The 19,398-nt window shown below is 40.1% G+C and overlaps 1 protein-coding gene across 17 annotated transcripts in view; it reads left to right on the top strand.

Annotated features, from left to right (window-relative positions):
* Positions 1 to 19,398, top strand: part of TNIK (TRAF2 and NCK interacting kinase) — a 389,337-nt gene that overhangs the window by 266,928 nt on the left and 103,011 nt on the right. For all 17 annotated transcript variants that reach the window (XM_089675505.1, XM_089675500.1, XM_089675502.1 and 14 more), the window contains exon 13: positions 18,381 to 18,491. In XM_089675505.1, the coding sequence (XP_089531631.1) occupies positions 18,381 to 18,491 (111 nt within the window). The remainder of the gene's footprint in view (positions 1 to 18,380; positions 18,492 to 19,398) is intronic.

The following is a 19,398-nucleotide window of genomic DNA, read 5'->3' as shown; positions in this document are numbered from 1 at the left end:
ATATATCTCTTGTTCTGCTCTTTGGATGTGTTCATTTCAGATACCAGTGCTAGCTGAAGTACTAGACTTCTCAGAAAATTGTTCCCACTGCCATGGTATCCTACAAAATATAGGTTGCCACAACGCCCTGCAGAAAGGGGCAGCAAAACTCTGCTTGCCTAAAAATAAAGTAAATGACATAAAGAACTGCTGTAAAGTATATACCAGCAGCTAAATTTGTGCATTCTAAAACAAGACCTGGCACTTTCCTTCTTTTGTAGGGGCTGCTTGACGAACAGGCTCTTTTATGTAGTGTTTATTCTCTGTTCCTTTTCCCAAGGCATTATCTATCACTGCAGCTTTTTTAGATCTACTGCATTATGTGCCTACTTTATGTCCTCTGCTGGCAATTGGCTCTGCCGAACACAGGAAGCAGCGGGGGCTGTGAGCTGCTGCTCAGCACATGCTTGACAAGATGTCCTTTCTGATCAGCATTCAGCAGAAGCATCGCTGCTGGCCACAAACAGGAAGTTACACCAGCCGGTATAAAATGAGAGAATGATTACCTCACAAAAGCAAAGGGTTGGGGGGCAAAGTACACAGTTATTCATGGATTTCTGTCCTGTTGAGCTATTAAGTTGCATGAGGCTTTGTAGGAGCAGCATGGCATTACATTATAGCTTTCTTAACCATTTATTTTTCTAGCTGTAGATTTTAGACATCGAATGATGCAAAATTCTTGCTTTTTGGTGCATTTTTATTTTAACCCTTGCAGAGTCTCTATAAATAGGTCAAATTCTCCTGTCTGAGGTGTGTTTGAATTGACTGTGATATTTTCCTTCAGTGCACACAAAGCAGCTTTCAAGCTTTGCTGTTTTCTTTTGTACGGGGGAGAGGAGTGGCTCCTCCTCCTGAAAGGCTGCGTCTTGAACGCTTCACCATGAGAAGTAATGGGTGTAGAATATTCTGCAAAGGTTGACATGTTTGCTTTGTTTGGATTCATTTGTAATGGCAAGATCCTTTTATTATTTATTACAGGTATTTAGAAAGTGCCAAATATTTACGCAGCACTTTGCATAAATATTGCACATTCATAGCAGTCCCTGCCCTCGAGGAGCTTACGATCTAAGTTCCCTACCTCACATGCATACATACACATACTAGGGCCAGTTTACACAGAGGCTAATAAAACTACCCATGTGACTATGGAATTTGGGAGGAAACCCAAAGAACATGCAACCTCCATCCAGGTAACGCTGTAGTTGGGGCTAGAACCAGTGACCCATGTGCTGCATGGCAGAAGTGCTAACCACTTTACCCCTTTTGCACACAAACAGAAAAAATATTTAACCACTTGAGCCCTGGAAAGTTTTACTCCCTTTTATTCAGCACTGCACTACTTTAACTTGCAATTGTGTGGTCATGCAACACTGTAAGCAAATTCAATTTTCATACATTTTTTCACATAAATAGAGCTTTCTTTTGGTGATATTGGACCACCCCAGGGGCAGATTGACCATTTGGAAACTCAGGGACTGCCCGAGGGCCGGGGTCAGTAGGGGGCCCCATGAGATGCTCCTGGTACCTTTTTCATAGGCTTTTTTGAGTTTGGGCAAGGACACAGGGGCCCCATGATCCCCTATTGCCCGGGGGCCCCATGAGTTGTCAGTCCGCCCCTGGACCACCCATTGTTTTTTTTTTCTATTTTTGGGATATAAAAAATAGAGTAAACATTTAAAAAAAAAAAAAATATATATATATATATATATATATATATTCTACATTATATTATAAAACCTATGCAATCATTTTTTTTTTAAATCTAATGTCTTCATAAAGTTAGGTCAAAATGTACACTCCTACATGTCTTTTGTAATAAAAAAAAAGTGTATATCAATTGGTTTGTATACGTGTATATTAATTGGTTTGTGTGAAAGTTATAGCATCTACAAACTAGAGTATATATACTGGAATTTACACAGCTATGACCATATACTGGTAATGGCAGTGATCAGGAACTTATAGTGAGACTGTAATAGTGTGGAAGGCAATCTGACACTAGCTGATGCTGGCTGGGAGGGACACTAACTGATTAAAGGACAATAACATCAATAGTGACACTAATATAGTCATCAGTGCTAATACTGTACACTGTCACTGTATTAATGACACTGGCTGGGAAGAGGTTAACATCTAGGGGCAATCAAAGGGTTACTGTGTGCCTCACAACATGTAATGTGTGAAATGTGTGCTGCGTTTACTTTACTATCGGTCTGTTTTTTTTTTCTAAGCGAAGAAGAAACAGACATTTCACTGATCCCAGAACACAGAGTTCTATGCTTTTGTAAACACAGAACTCTGTGTGTGATTGGCCACAGCCAATTAGCTGACTTCAACCAAAATCTTTGACTGAAATCAGCTGCCAAACTCATGCTGTGGGTGGGCTAGAAGCGGGTAAGCAAAATTTGCTAAAAAAAATATCATTAGGTTCCCCATCCCACATCACCATTTGTATATTTCTTCCGCTTTCATAACTGCTATCTACAATCCTGTGGAATTATTTCTCCTTACACGAGTCCTAAAGTTTAAAATGGAATTAAGGCGTAACGCTTATTATTCCTAAAAATGTTTGTTCCCTCCTCCTCCTACCTAGCCTGCCAATCCTATGATGTATACTTACCTTTTTTAGTCCACTCCAGTCCAGTAATGTGATCCTGCAACTCCAGCTCACCTGCTTCCTGGAAGCGCTCACAATGGCTGGGCATAGAATTTCCAGCCGTTGTGAAGCACTCACTTACAAAAGGGAGCTGATGCTGCAGGGTCACGTGACTGGAGCGGATTAACCCCTTCCTGCCGCTACCTCCCGGTGGATAGAAATGTTAGGAGGTGTAGGTGGTCTTATGTGGCTGTTGTGATTGTGTATCACTCTGGTCACATGATCGAAAGCTCCTGATCGCAAGCATGCATCGGGAGGTTTTTGTGACAGTTGAGTTACTGTGCTGGGAGCGCACTCTCAGCATAGTAAACTGTTTACATATAGATGTATATATGCAGCTGCTCGGCATTAAAGTCCACCCCCTCATATATGTGTGGCCACATCTTGTTTGCTCAGAGGAGGTGGGAGGGAACATTTTTAGGAATACTTAGTGTAAGGCTTTAATCTCACTTTAACCCTTTCGCTGCCAGGTCCATACACCCAAAGACATAACATCCCCTCCCCAAAACATTTTGAGGCCCCCCACATATATGCACGTACAAATCGTAAACGCACGCATTAGGGCACTTACGCGTGAAAAATTTTATTGCGACACACATGTCACACATCACCACGCATGTCTAAGTAAGAGCAATAATTCTAGCAGCAGAATTCCTCCTTAATGCTAAACTGATGACCTATAGGGGCTTATGAAGCGTCATCTTTAGAAAATGTAGGGTACTAAAGTTTGACGCAATTTCATAGGTGCACACAAATTTAAGGTTTGGCTTGTTGGGTATCTATTTACTCGGCACAACCTTGTCTTTTTTATTTAACTAAAAATGTGGGTAATTTATTGCATTTGTTTGCCCTAAAATTCACTTTAGTGTGATTTTTACTGAAATTTTGCAATAATATTGTGTGACATAAAAAATTGGAACTACCACTATTTTATTCTCTAGGGTATCTGCTTTCAGAAAATAGATACAGTAATATTTGGAGGTTTTGTGTAATCTTCAGGCCTAAAATGATTTTTAAACGTGTGTAAAAATTGCAAAAACACCCCTGGCAGCAAAAGGGTTAAGCAATGTTACGATTGTCAGCAACCTAAATTTTGTATATATTGCAGTAAAGGATCCACCAGAATGTACAGTACACAAAACTGATTTTTTGTGGACCCTGAAAGTGATAGTAAAGTCTCATTAAGAGAATAAGAAAAATGTGCCCCCAACCCCCCCCCCCCCCCCGCAGGTTTAAGCCATAATGTACTATTATGTACTGAATACTGATACATTATGAGAGACTTACCTACAGACAGATCCATCCAGCACTGAGCTGTCACGGCTCTCTCTGGACCACAGCACTTCCATGTTAACCTGGTCTTCCTTCCAGGTTCCACATCTTCGGCTGCTTGAATGGGCGGGCATGCGCACAGGAGTCACTTTGTCGAGGCACACAGAGTGGGCTGTAAATGATGTGTGAGCTGCACATGCGTGGCTCACATCACATTATCCACTGACAGGCAGGGGGGTAATTTATGACAGAAGAGACCTCTAGGGTTTTTTCTACAAGATAGGGTTTACTACTACCTGAAAGAGGAGCTCTCCCCCCAAAAAAAATTCAAAGTCATCAGCTACAAATTCTGTACCTTTAATAAAAGGATGCTTATCTATCCAAGGATCCAGCACCGCCCTCACCCAGGCTGGTTCTTTACCGGTCTTTGGGTCCCTAGCGCCAGTATATTTACTAAGGGAAACCTGGTTACCGTTGTGCATATGTGAGCCACGCTCTGCTTTGTAAATGGACAAGTGACGTGCTGCGGGCAAAGGGAGAGGGGTAAACTTCGCCTCGGATTGCCTAGGCGAAAGTGGGAGCAGGTACCTGTTGAAACCAGGTACCCGTTCCCCCCCACCCCAAAAAAAATCTCCAAAAGTGGGACCCTTTTGGGTGAAGTGATGCTTTAAGTGGAATCTTCATAGGAAAATATGTATAACGCACTAATCTCAGTAGAAGTGGTAGTTTCCTTTAAAAGCTAACTTCTCGTATCACAGTCGTGTCAGAAATTATCTCTTTATTATGTTGGACAGCAGTAAGTATCTGATAAGAGGATACATCCTCTCAAAACAAAACATTTTCAGTGGAGTTGCAAAATCAAGTGCGGTCCTTTTGACCTAATGATTGCTTTGATTGTAAAACAGTCATACTTGTTATTTGATACAGTATTTGAATTTTGTATTCAAGAATGAATTCAAGAAGAAATTATATCATTGTATCTTTGTGGATTTACTCACAGACACCTGCAGAAAGGAAAAGCTATTTTGCTACATGCCTTCCTACATACTTTAGATGAGTCTTTCTGATATTTTCGTGTAATACTCTAGTTATCAGGAAATGGCATATGTTGTTTGTTACTTTAATAACAAAGTTCCAGTGAGTTTTGCAGCAATATCACATATCTCTAGATCAGGGATAGGCAGAAGCCAGCATGTAATCCATTTTACATAGGATTACGTGATGTATATTTATTTTATTGAACAAAATCAATGGTCACAGCATACACTGTCATTTTATAAAATCAGCATGGTAATAACAATACAAACAATAGGTATTTAATAAAAGCCAATATGAGCTTACTTGAAAAATCTCCTGTAACCCTGGTTCACATATCTGTGACCATGCGGGCTGCTTTTACGCGGGTATGAGAGCCCATTCATTTGAATGGACTCCCGTGCCCCAGTACACACAGGGAAGAAGTCCCTGCACTTCTTTGGAAACCACAGCCCGCACGGGAACTGAGGTTCCCAGTAGGATTGCGATTTCAAGTGCGGGCGGTGTGCCATTAGAATTAATGGCACCCGCCTGCGGGTCCTACATTGCTCTGTGCGGGTGGCACGGCTGCGGGTATTTTTGTGCAGGTCCCGCAGCCGCACCACCCGCACACATGTGAACCTAGCCTTACTGTTGTGAGTTCTATCTGTTGATCATCTTTCCACAACTTCCTGGATTTCCTGAATACTTTGCAGCTTCTCCCTTGCTGTTGACTTTCAAGTTCTAAGGACTACATATCCCATAGTACCTTGCTGTCTGCAAGCAGTGATTCCTGTACTGACTCTGTCTGCTTAAACTCCTCCTCTCAGCACCTCTGTAGCTCAGAAGGCAGGCTGTGAATATGTGTCACACAATTCAAGGAAGTAAATGTGTGATCTTCACAAAGCAAGGTTACAGACTTCAAGATAGCTCAAATTAATAGTGGACTAAAAATAATTGAAACCCAATACAATTTTATATCTGCATTGTACATGATAATCTCAAAGACTGAGAAACATCTGAATATCAGAATTATTTTTGTGGGAGTAATGTGTGTAATACCATTAAAGTATAACCTTTTGGGGAAATCTCCCCAATGGGACACGAAAAAAAAATCTGACAAGGGTTATACCCTCCATTACTCTATCCAAAATGAAAAAAATGTGCCTACAGTACTACTTTAATGCTCCTTTTGTAATAAAGTGTGTGTTTATACCCCACACAGACCTAACTTGGTCATTTTTATTAATAGAGTGGGTAAGGGTTACATCTTCTGTCATGTTTTATTCCATCTGTATAAATTTCCCCTTGTTTCCTTTTGTGGTCAACGAGGACTCTAAATAAAATCGTTCTATTGGTTATTTTAGTTTTTTTTTGTAGCAAATATGAAATACCATTATCTGTTAGCCTCTGGAAGTTACATGGATAATTGCATTACTCCAGTGAGTATCCATCAATAGTTGGGCTTCCTCTGGTTTAGGCTCCTTTCACACTAGCGGACCGATCGGGTCCGCCTGTTCATTTTTCAGGCAGACCCAATCAGACCTTCCAGTCTCCTCTATGGAGCAGCGGATGTAAATGAACATGTGTTCGTTTACACCTTCCTACATTCAATCCTGTCTGCTAAAAACAGACAGATGGGGATCTGTTACCCATCCGTCGATCAGATCGGAAGACAAGTGGGTGTAAACGGACAGGCAGTCTGTTTACATCTGACTGCCTATAGAGGAAAGCAGGCTGTGTCTGTCTTATGCAGGACCTGTCATCTGCAGACATCAGCAGAAAGATACCTTGCTGAGCAGACGGATTCATTGGCAGAGTCTGCCCTGTGTAAAAGGGTCCTAAATGTTAATGAACTTGCCCAAAATAGCAATTTTTTATGCCCCTTGAGAATTTGCTACTTATCATAGCTATGTTTTTAGTAATAAATACAATCAAATAATTTTAGTGCACAAAAACAAAATATAAAACCAAATTTTGGTAAAATTTAAAAGAAGGTTGTGTCCAGTATACAAATACTAAATACAGTATGATAAGCCTTAAAATTGCCAGTGACTACGGTACGCAAAGTTACCTATAGACAACTCGAAGTCTTTACAGCTTGTCAGTTTAGAGTTAACCATGAATAAACACCAAATGACAACGCCAGTAACATACCTGAAAAGTAAAAACAAACATATGAAGATGGTCATTTTTCAAGTAAGATACATAAATTTTAAATAGTCACTAAAGCTGTGAGCTTGAGATAGGAAATACTAAATACAGAAGCCACAATGCAGTTTATTTAATTTACAGCTACCTAAATAGTGAGCTGGGAAAATAAGAATACAAGTCAGCTACATGATATTTTTTGCTTATGAATTTAAAGCTGAATGTCAAGAATACAAACTTTCATTTAAATTGCAATATTTCCTCAGTAGTCACAGAAGATGAAAATCCACTTAATGTGCCTTTACAAATCCAGATAATACCTTGTAAATATAGCATGACATCATCACTGAGCTGTACATAGACTGTGCAGAATGCAGAGCTGTGTTAGGGACCCATTAGAAATAAACATGTAGATGCTGCTCAGCCTGAGACTTACCCTGCTGTGTCCACCACTTCAAATGAATGAGATGCAGTGACAGTTAATCCACATAGATGAGGAGTGGTGGGCAGTTCTGTAGTTTAATTCAGCCCTCTTTATTTGTCAATATTTCCATCGCACACATCCCTGGATATAGGCTTAGCAGTAGTGGGTTCTGCAGCAACTACCAGCTGGAAGTTGGAAACGTCTCAGGTCACCATGGATCATCAAATGTCATCTGAAGCTTTTATTGCAGAAAGATCACATCATAAAGGACCAAGTGCCACATTTCGGAACCATGAAGGACCACTTCGTTAGGCATACCATCTGGCCTCCCGCAAAAGAATCATTCTCCTTTGCTGTTGTCTGTTGATTCTGATCCAAAGCTATAACAGGAGGAGGGGGGGTTGTAGTTGGTGGGGAAATGCACATCTCAAAACAGGTCCAAAGGCTCTAGCAGTTGTTGGATTTGCCTCAAGAAGCCATACGATTTCCATCAACTGTGAAGGACCCCTGTCTTACTGAGTAAATACGCCTTCCAACCTACACCTTACAGGGTCATGGCTGATATTCAAATCTGGAGTACTTGAAGACCCTAGCCACAGAAGCAGTGACAGTTCAGCGGACTGCTGCTGTCACTTGTAAACAAAGAGTCAATAGAGGAAGGCTTCCACTACTCCTTTTCTCTGCTAGACCCTGCATTAGATGATGTCATCAATCAGAGCCCTACTGATAAAACAAATAGTGGAAGACTTCCTCCGCCAGCTCTTTGTTTATAAATGTTTGAAAATGAATGAAGCAATCAGTTGAGCTTTCACTGCATCTGCAGGTCCATGCTGACAAAGGTCTCCACATACACACATGCATTTGAGAACACCCCACTCCCCTCCTCATCATGGCCCTGTCTTTGTGTTAGGTGCACCAATGATGCTATTCATCATATACTACCTAATCCACAGAAAACACTGAAATCTGTTTCATCGTGAACACCCTTTTCTGTGCAGTATGCTCCTAAAATAGAAGTAAAGTTCACTTTTTAACTTGTACCTACAGGTAAGCCTATAATAAAAAATTACCTGTAGGTACAGTGAATATCTCCTAAACTTGCACTGTTTAGGAGATATTCACACAGCGTGCAGCCGGTGACGTCACCGGTGCATGCGCTTTGAAGGGACGTTATACCTGTGCTGTACCTTCAGAGCTCCGTGCTAGGGCTCCTGCACACATGCATGGGAGTGGCGTCATAGCAGCCCCAGCCATTCATACAGCTGTAGTCTGGAAACCCAGAAGGAGAACTCCATGTTCAAGTAAGTCTGTGTCTCATAGTGTGCTAATACGCAATGCATACTAGTGCATTTTGACTTAAACCTGCAAGGGCCTGATTTTTTTTTTGTGACGGTTTACTACCACTTTAAAATGTATTTGTTGTAGAAAAGTGCACATAGTGGGGTATGATTGTACACTAAGGGGCATTTTCATAATGCAGTGAATTTGACTTTCACCAAACATTTACTGCAAATGAGTTTTCCAGGTGTATGGATTCACTGACAGTGAATGTCTGGTGAAAATGATTTATTACTTGCTCAGTTTGCCTATGTTTTGTTACTGCTGTCTGCTTAACCTGTTCCTCCCACTCCTGTCATTTTTATTGTTGTAAAAAATACACAATTCAGAAATCAGAACGTGCCCCATCATGTTGGCACAAGTGTATTCCGTGAAATATTATCTCATATAAAGTTCTTAGAACAGACAAAACCCCAAACAAATCATTTCAGGCTGCACAAGCCAACTTTTACAGCCCATTCTGGAGATTGTCATTGCTGCTGCTGCCTTGATAATGGGGTGTCATTATCCCCTCTATAGCTGTCCTATTTCTTTAGTATTTATAGAGAGAACATCCTTGAAAGGGTAATGATTCCCCTTGCACTTCAGAAGCAGCACATTCAATGGCAGGGTAAAAAAAAATACTCCATGCAGCTAATGATGTATCAGATTATATACAGTGAGTGTCTTTGCAGGCAAGAATATATACATTATAATGTGTTTTTATGTGTATAATTAATATATATATATATATCTACACAGCCAGCATTAACATATTTACCCAATTACCAAAAAATGCAGATGGTATTGTTCAAGAACAGGATGGGAGGTGTAAAAATTGTGGAACCATCCTATACTAGTTACATTAATCCATCCTTGGTGTCACAAAGGTGTCATAGGTATTAATCCTTCGAATTATATGGCTAAAGATGTGAATTGTCAAAAGACCTGGGTAAAGAAGTTAAAATGAAATTATATATAGAAGAAAGATGGCTTTGAAGACCCCCACAACTATTCAATGATGATTGTTCTAGTTTGCTATAGATGAGCTTTTCAATGCTTTTTAGGAACCAAATATCTTCTCCATAATATGCACCTCGCTGTCCTCAAAAGAATGTCCCTTTTCCTTAATATATAGGAACATTCCTGGGCCTTGACCTGTAGAATTTCCCTCCTTGTTGGGCCATTTGTTGAGGGGTTGTTTTGTCACCACAGTGTATTGATCTTTTCACCCTCACTGCTTTCTCCATAACAAGTTACTTCGCTTTTGTTTGGGTGTTGGGTCTTTTGTCTGTGCAAGCTCCCATCTCAGTGTATTTCTGGGAATGAAAGACACAGGGATGCAATATTTTTTAAAAATCCTTCTGAGTTTTTCTGACACTGCAAATACATACAGAATGACTATATTACTCTGTGTGTTCTGCTTGTAGACAAGGTCTAAACAATGTACCAAGAAATGAGTAAACACAAATGGATACTTAAGCTTTGTTCATATTGTAGAAATTGATTGTTCACAGAACAGGGCAATTTACAGCAATGGCACCACATATAGTATAGGTCATACATTTCATCGGCAGAAGAGGGCACTGTTTACCTACAAGGCACTTTCCAATTGCAATATTATAGCAAACTACATACAACAGAATGCCAGAGGAACACTTCCCTAAGAGGATGTTTTCTTTAGTTTACAATGCCATCCCTGAATATCCCTCCAGATATCTGGCTGCCAGTGGAGGACTCTTCCAGGAAGCTAACTGATGAGACATCCTGTAAAGCGGAAACCTACTCTTTCCCTCCTCAACAAGTACTGCTCCCTAAAGCTACCCTTATCCTCTCCCTAACCAGCAGGGGCTCTGTCCCTAACTTTTTTTCCACGCTGCAGGCACACTGAATACCGCAGATTCCTACGATATATAGAATCCTTAGTCAAGATGGTTGCCTAAATCTCACAGGACTTCAGTATTCAAATGGATTGCTGTCCTCCCCAAGATGGTTGCCTGGACTCCATAGCAGAAGATAATTATTACTCAGTAGGCTTCTGCTGAAGAACCGGCAGTGTCACCTTCAGGTTGGAGGATATACTGTATCCTCACCTGCCTACGTGCTTATGCCCTCTGACTGATGGTCCTTTTTTTGCTTGACCTTTTATGTTAAAAATGGATGCTTTAACGACAGCCCAGTCTGGATAACCAGAGTTCAAAGGTCTCTTCTCCACGTCCTCCATGTACAAGTTAACTACAATGGGTTATATGTGGGGTGTGTGGGGGCCTTTTAAACCACATCTTCTACATTTAATGGGTTTTTTTTAACATCTCTACTCTGGTGATTTGACAAAAATGCACTTCATCCATGTAAATTGAATGATTAACACCTTTGAAGCTTTTTTTGAGACCAAGGTTGAGATTATATAACTAGAATGGGGTGGTTCCACGGTTTTTATCCCAGGGGTGGACTGACAACTCATGGGGCCCCCGGGCAATAGGGGAACATGGGGCCCCTGTGTCCTTGCCCAAACTCAAAAAAGCCTATGAAAAAAGTACCAGGGGCATCTCATGGGGCCCCCTACTGACCCCGGGCCCTTGGGGAGTGCCCGAGTTTCCAAATGGTCAGTCCGCCCCTGTTCTATCTTGTTCTTGGACAAGTACATCTGCCTTTCTATATTGATTGAATCAGAACTACCTCATGTGTCAGTAATAATTCACTACCTGATGTCAAGGCCTGTTCACACCACTTGAGGTGTTGGAAATGCACATATCTGTGTGAGCTGGCATCCCTAGATGGGTGCAGGTTGACATTGATTGTAAATGATACAACAGACACATTACCAAACACATGCACATTTGCAGCCTTCAACTCATGGTAATGCAGTACTATATGGTGCGGAGTGATTTAATAAGTCGCCTCTGCTGTATTTTTTGTGTGTTACTGCGTGTTTGGCAGCCCATTGAAATGAACAGGCTCTCAAAAATGCCTTGTGTGGGAATGCGCAAAAAATGCAAGCATGCATACTCATGCATTGTAGTGTGAGCCAGCTCTAGGATATTTTTCAGACACTCCCAAGAAGGGAAGAACTGGCTTGGATCAGCTGCAAAATGACTTACAGAACACAAAAGACAAAAATTACAGAACAAGTTCAGTTATAAGTGAGTAACTACTACTATCTATACCTAGAGCTGTAAAATTTCCAAAACGTTTTAAACCATGGTAAAAAACATTTTTTCTCTGGGTTTTTTTTTCTGGAAAAAAAGGCCATTTTTGGAAAATTGAAAAAAAAATTCAGTGTGGAGTAGTTTTACAAATTGGAAGTGATTTTGTTAAACTGGGGATGTAAAAAGGCAGTGTATATAAAAATATTATGCTTGAAATAAAAGTACAGATTATATAGTAAATAAGCTAAACTTGCTTTTTAAAATTTGTGACGATCCAGAAGCAGCAGAAAGAGTGTTTCAGGATTGAGAACTCTGGAAGGAAAAGCTACTTGCACTTTCATTTTGGTCCTCATTTAATTCCATAAAGCATTTTTTAATGTCTTTATGGCACCTCTGGCATGCAGGGATGTGTTTTGTCATCCTTGTAGCATTTGGAAAAGAATATTTCTTCTAACAATATTTGCAAATTGCAGCTTTGCTTTTAGCAGAAATTGCACTGTGGAAATGTTTCCAAATTCTAGATATTGGTCTCACCATTTTACTGAGAGGAGGAAAAGAAAACACAATTTACTGAGCAGACTATAGGCTCTTTTCTTATCAGCAGTTAGTGCACTCTTGTGACTTCTATCAGTGTCTATCAGAGCACTGGTTATTCTTGAAGGAGAAGCTTTCATTCTGCTCTAGGAGGATTCAGAATCCCTGACCTCTGTCTGGACAGTGCTGATTGGCCCTGTGCTGCTAGAAGGCCTAAAGTGGTTGTAAAGGCTGAAGATTTTTTTTTTTTTTTTTTTTTAAAACCTTCAGCCTTTACAACCACTTTAGGCCAGGGATTCTGCATCCTCCTAGAGCAGAATGAAAGCTCCTCCTTCAAGAATAACCAGTGCTCTGATAGACACTGATAGAAGTCACAAGAGTACGCTAACTGCTGGTAAGAAAAGAGCGGCTATTTCTAAATGTGGCAGCACTACCAAGCAGTGAGGGGCATTTGACCAGATCTGCCCAGACCCACATAAGGATCCTTGATGTCCTGAGGTTATCTACTCTAAATGCGCATTGTGATTGCGTATCTGGTGAGTGCGCAATCTTTACACGTCTATCACCTCACCCACGGATCCAGCCATTGGATTTTTGAAGGTCATCTGGGATCTTTTTGTACTCACGCTATAGACTGTATTTGGTTTAGTGCCCAAACACCTATCAGTCACCAATTGGTGACGTTTCTATTTGTACCTTGTTATTGGTTTGTGTGATTTTTCATTTTATTGCATTTTATATGATGATGTTTGAATACAATATGTTCATACGATTTAACGGATCATTTTAGCACTGCACCTTGCTTTATTCTGATTATTTTGGAGGTTTATATGGTGCCATTTTGGTGTTCAGCTGCTGTTTTCTTCCTTTAACTCATTTATAATTTTACTCTAGCGCTCACTTATCCTGTGATTTACTATAGTGCTCAGTTACAGAACTGCATATGTAAAAGTACAAACCATCTCTAGATGTATATTTGTGGTTGTTTCTTCAGCCCCGATATTAACAAAGGTAGCAATTGTGGAATTTCAGTAGTCTTCAAGGTAGTGTTCAGATTTATAATAATTATTACTCTAATTAGAAAGTCATTTAGGAAAGGAGTTTATTATCTTTAGAAGACAATTACTGTTAACCTAGCCACATGAACTCACCTTTCATTCTTCTGCACACCACTGCTACCCTGTGGCCATTTCACCAAAGTGCACACTCTGCTTGGCTCAGACAGTGTTGTTAAAACTCCTATGCTTCATAATTATAAAGATTGCAGTCACAAGTAAGGCAAGAGCATGGTGTCATGTAGCAAGCAAAATCACTTTAGTCATGTTTTACATGTAAAACAATGTTCAGAAGTGAAGAATCAAGCAGTCTTTTATTTTAAATTAATATTTTTGAAGAAATAGGCATAGAAGTTGCATGGTACCCCTGGACTCCTTCAGATAACTGTTCAACATGAATGCATGCATTGGGAATTTTGTATTATTTGTTACAGGTTTGCTATTGGGTTTTTTTTTTTTAAGCAAAAAATTAAATTAAACATCCAGCAAATGGTAATTCTGTAGATTAGCTGGGGTGCAGCTGTACTCAGACCTTTAGTACTGGGTGGGTTCCATCAGCACCCCCTGTCTTGCCACTTTGTTGGTCACATTTTTGGGGACTGATTTCTGAGGGTATATTGTAGCAAAGCAGTTTATAATATATTTTCATTGTCTGAGTCGATGAGCAGTGCTTTATTATCTCTTAGACTTTTTGAGACTTGGATCATAAGATGTGATATGATCTTTATCTGAAGCTGGCCAAGGCCTTTGATAACAGGATTGAAGATGAACTTGCTTGAAAATATTTTTTTTTCTTTTATTAAAAATGCCAAAAAAATATCAAAGTGTTCTTCCAATATGGTGGAAGTCATTCACTGCAGGCCATTAGTACCAGAAACACAAATGTTCAGAGTGCTGAATGATTTTCAAGAAACTCATTCTATGTTTGAATAACTACTCTTTGCAAAGGTAAATATTTTAATGATCTTTATAAATATCTGTCTCTTTCTTTCCTGGACTGGACAAAAATGTCCCACCCATTTTAAATCATGATAAAATAGTCTTGTTTGGCAAATAGCACATGTTCATTTTTACATTTCCATAATTTGGTTGAGGTGAGCATGTAAGCAGGTGCTTACAGGGTGCCTGCAAATGTTTCCAAACTGGTGAATCAACTATACTGTATTGCATATGCAGTGAGGCCAGGCTGCCCAAGAAAGGTAGGGGTTAACAGTGCTTCTTGTCTTTCCTGGGTATTTTTGGACCCTGTCCTCTTTAGTATAGACCCATAAATAGAGGCAGAGGTCAGCCAGTGAGAGGAGAGAGCACCCTGATCGGATTGGAAGAGAAGGTCTTCTGTGCTATGTTAGACCCTCTGGAGCATGTGACCCCCTGCTTCAGGATCACCTGTATGGGATTCCACTTGGAGCCAAGACACTGCCAATTATGGACTTGGACTGGAGGATTTTTATTTAGGGAATGGTATGAACCTGGAAAGCCTACATTGCTAGTTAAGACTGCAATTATGCTCTTGCAAATTTGGCTTTATGAATTGTGTTGTTGAACGTTTCAGTAAAGTTGCCATTAACGTTCTTATACCTGGTCTGAAGATGCTACAAAGGGGTGCATAGAGGTACATGGCGTATCCAAAGAACAGGGCCTGTAACACACACATGCGGATGAAGAGGAAGAGCTAAAGAGTCACCACAAAAGGTTACCCATGCAGAGGAGTTGTCAGGAAGTCATGTATTACATGCAGTTGCTATGAGTAACCAAGACTGGTGAAAATGTAATAGCATCCCACCATTGGGAAAGTGGTACCCAGGCATGCGTGATGAAGGGGTCAGTGCTTTGACTTTCTCCTTAGAGGTCGGTCCCCCTTAAGTATTCAGGACCAAACTGGCATGAGGACCCCATGGACCTAGCTGTAGGTACAGGAGAGTCAGAGGAGTTAACTTGTGTACACACAGAGGTCCACACTTAGTGCTTGGCAGGACCCCTACACACTGTCACTGGGAGCAAAGTTGGCAGGCAAAGTTCGGCTGGTGGAGCAGGGCACAGGCTCAGTGGTGTCCCCCTCAGTATGCTGCATTCAGGAAGACAAGGTGTACACTGCGAAGGGAAAGAGTGCCTCAAATTAAAGAGTCTCCAGTTTAATGTGTACAGTGAAAGGTGGATGGCTCACTTCTAAATACGGAATACTGCCCTAATGTTGATTTCACATAACCGCCTGGTTCCTGGGCATTAGTGTGCGCATTCACAGAAGAGTGTAGGGCAAGTTGGCCCCGCCCACGTCCATAGATCATTCCTCGTACTTTTTTCACGTGTAACTTTTTTCTAGGCCCACAGCTCCTTTGAGAGAATATTGTGATGCTATCAGTGTCAGTGGAATGTGGCTAGATATTCAGATCTGGAAGCTAGAGCTCCAGAAATTATATTTGTTGTCCAGAGACAGAAATCAGCACGTTTCTGGGTCTGTTTAGAATTCCAATAGTAATCTTAATTGGTAAACCCATTAGATAAATAAAGATATAGCATTGTAAAATGTGCCCTGATTGGGTATTTACTGTCTGAAATTGTAAGTAATTTTTTGGCTTGAACTGATGCATTGGAAATTTCTCACTGTTCATCCATAATGTGGCCTGAGCTCAATGACTTCAAGCTGAGGAATGGCCTAGATTGTTCACATGTGTATTGAAGCATTATCTCTTTGTTTTGTCTGTCATGTACATTTTAAATACTTCCAATAAAGTAAATTTTGCTATATGTTTGCTGTGTAGCCAAATGGGAATTATTGCATCAGAAAATCTTGTAAAATATATGCCTTTAACTATGTAACAAATACATTAATTGGATATATGGATGGATTTACTAGCTCCAGAGAGGCTTAGTCATGGTTTGTGTACTAACTATAATAGTAATAATATATATTAAATTGGTACATAGTTGGTTTGTGGGTAGGGAAGTACCATGTAGATAACAGAGCCAACAATGGGGCAGAGATGCAGCACTAAGATTGATATAATTAACATTAATGTGAGCTCAGGCTAGCTTATAGATATGTATTCAGATAACCACAAAGGGAAGGAGCATATCCCCTTTACAATAGGTTGTCAGGATAATTATTTTATTTTATAAATATGGACAGTATTTAAGGGCTGATTCACACCAAATGCAGTCCAGTGCTTTTTGTTCTGTATCAAAAATGCATGCACAATGTTTTCCATGTATTCCAATGACCCTATTCCACACCAGTGCAGCCAGTTTCAGGTGCAGAAAAAAGTGGAGCATGCTGCATGTTTTCTGCACAGAACCATACTGGAACACAGCAAAATGCATGAAAAATTCACTGGAACATAGTGTGGTGTGAACTGTAAACCAAACACATCTGGATCACGTGTTTGTGGTGTGCACTGGCCCTTAAGCAAAACCTAAAGTGTTTGGTTTTATACACCTCGTGTTTTACATTTGCCAGTTTTACCTAAGAACATTTTTTCTTTATGGTTCTTTAAAGTGTGGTGTTAGAAAATTTGCAAAAATATCGGCTTTCGGGGGGAAGGGGGGGGGTGTTAAAAGCTGTTTTGTATACATGTGCTGGATGTTAGACTGTGCAGGGATAGATTTTACTCCTTAAACACTTGTTTTACAGTTCATATTTATGTTATAGGATATGATAAGGACATGTAGTGATACCTCTCATTTGGGTGTGGTATAGAAGTTACCCCAAGCTTGCCTTAGAAGTGCTATTATTGAATAGTAATGTCCTAGAGTTCCAAGTGATGAATGTACTGTATGTAGGCAACAGTTTTGTCCTAGAATAGGATTAATTGGAGTTGAAGCCTACACTGATACTCATAGCACAGCCTTATAATATTTACTGGATTGCTTTTCTAGGTGTTTACATGACACAGGGAATTTATGTGTACAGTCATGGCCAAAAATATTGGCACCCCTGCATTTCTGTCAGATAATGCCCCACTTCGCCCAGAAATTTGTTGCAATTACTAATGTTTAGGCATTCTCATATTTATTTATTTTGTTTGTATTGGGATGACACAAAACAGTGGAGAAACGAAAAGCCAAATCTGACACATTCCACGCAAAAACCCCAAAAATCGACTGGACAAAATTATTGACACCTTCTCAAAATTGTAAAAAATAATTGCATTCCAAGTTTGTGATGCTCCTGTAATTTGTAATTATACTCACCTGTATCAACTAACAGGTGCTGATATATAAATCACTCTGGCAACCAGCCAAAATGGTGAAAAATTGACGCAAATTTTCTGTTGTGTGTCTCTGTGTGGCACACGGAGAAGAGAAAGCACAGTGAAGAACTGTCTGAGGATTTGAGAACAAAAATTTCAGAAAAGTATGGACAATCTCAAGGTTACAAGTCCATCTCCAGAGATCCTATTGTTCCTGTGTCCACTGCGCACAACATTGTCAAGAAGTTTACAGGCCATGTGTCTTACAGCAGGACAATGACCCAAAGCACATAGCTGCAGTACATGCACCTACAGTGTACCTACATAACCACCATGACTTGGTACCATATGCAAATAGTTACAGCTCTGTAGCCAATAACTGTACTTTCTGTGCTTTTCGTATTTTCTGTACCTTTTGAAAACCTTTAAAAAAAAAACAAATGTAAAAGTAAAGTATTATCTAATAGAATGAATGAGACATGAAATGATGTATAAATTACAATACTATGCCATATATGTATCGGGACAGGGTTATTAATTAGGCATAACTGTGACCCAACTTTTTCTTAACATTTTTTTCAGCAACAAAGAAGAGAAAAGGAGATGAGGAAACAGCAGGAAAGGGACCAGCGGCGGCGGTATGAGGAGCAGATGAGAAGAGAGGAAGAACGGAGAAGAGCAGAGCATGAGAAGGTCTGACCTTTCTTCATGTAATCTTTATTTGATGTATTTGAGCAGGAGTAGCACTGAATGCTTTTATGGTTTCAGTCTCACAAAAGAAAGATAAGTGTAATTATGGGAGCGTAATTGGTATAAAAGTACATGTTCTTTGAGTAGAAGTGAGCATGAGGTATTTCAGGTTGTGTTGTTTTAAAATAGGCTGTTTCCTCATTTATTGAAAGAAGCACTCCAGTCTATGTTAAAAACAGGATATAGCTTATTACAACCTTAGCTGCCATAGCTGCAAGCTTTGCAATGGCAGTGTGTGCGTGTGTGTGGGGGGGGGGGTTTAGTCAACCCCTTCCACTGAATGTTGCTGACTGACCACTTAGCTAACACACAGCAGAATAGAGGAACTCTTCATGAAAAAACAGACATTTGTTTTTCTTGTTTCAGGTTCACTCATTTTTCTTGTTAAAATAGTTTTATCCAGTTATTTATCAGTTGAGCAACTACATTTAAGTAGCATATAAAAGTTGTGCTAATAAGATGAGGCTCCTTGCAGGGAGCAATGAGGTACATTAGGCACACAGATAAGGTAATATATGTAAAAGTTGTCTAAAGAAAGAAAGAAACAAACAAACAAACAAACAAATCAGGTTAACAGGAGGGACTCAATTGATCTAAAAGGGAGAACCAAATGCCCCTTCCAAACCATAGCTTGGGATTCAGGTGGGGCAAGAAATTCTCTAGAGTATAAGAGATTTGAAAAAAGGAAAATGGAGGGTGGGGTGGGATAGGGTAGGGTGGGTTCCCTGGAGTGTAGTAGCATCCTCCACTGATCATAGTGTGAAATTAAATGGCCTCTGAGGCTCAAGGTTCTAGTAAGGTTGTGTCAAAGTCAAGGGGGTAGGAAATTGTCAATCCATGGCTGCCAGAC

Source organism: Staurois parvus, unplaced genomic scaffold, assembly GCF_062004578.1.
Source record: "Staurois parvus isolate SC_StPar_1 unplaced genomic scaffold, SC_StPar_1.0 ptg000155l, whole genome shotgun sequence".
Taxonomy (NCBI): domain Eukaryota; kingdom Metazoa; phylum Chordata; class Amphibia; order Anura; family Ranidae; genus Staurois; species Staurois parvus.
The sequence above is the reverse complement of the archived record's forward strand: the minus strand, read 5'-3'. Positions and strand labels throughout refer to the sequence as shown.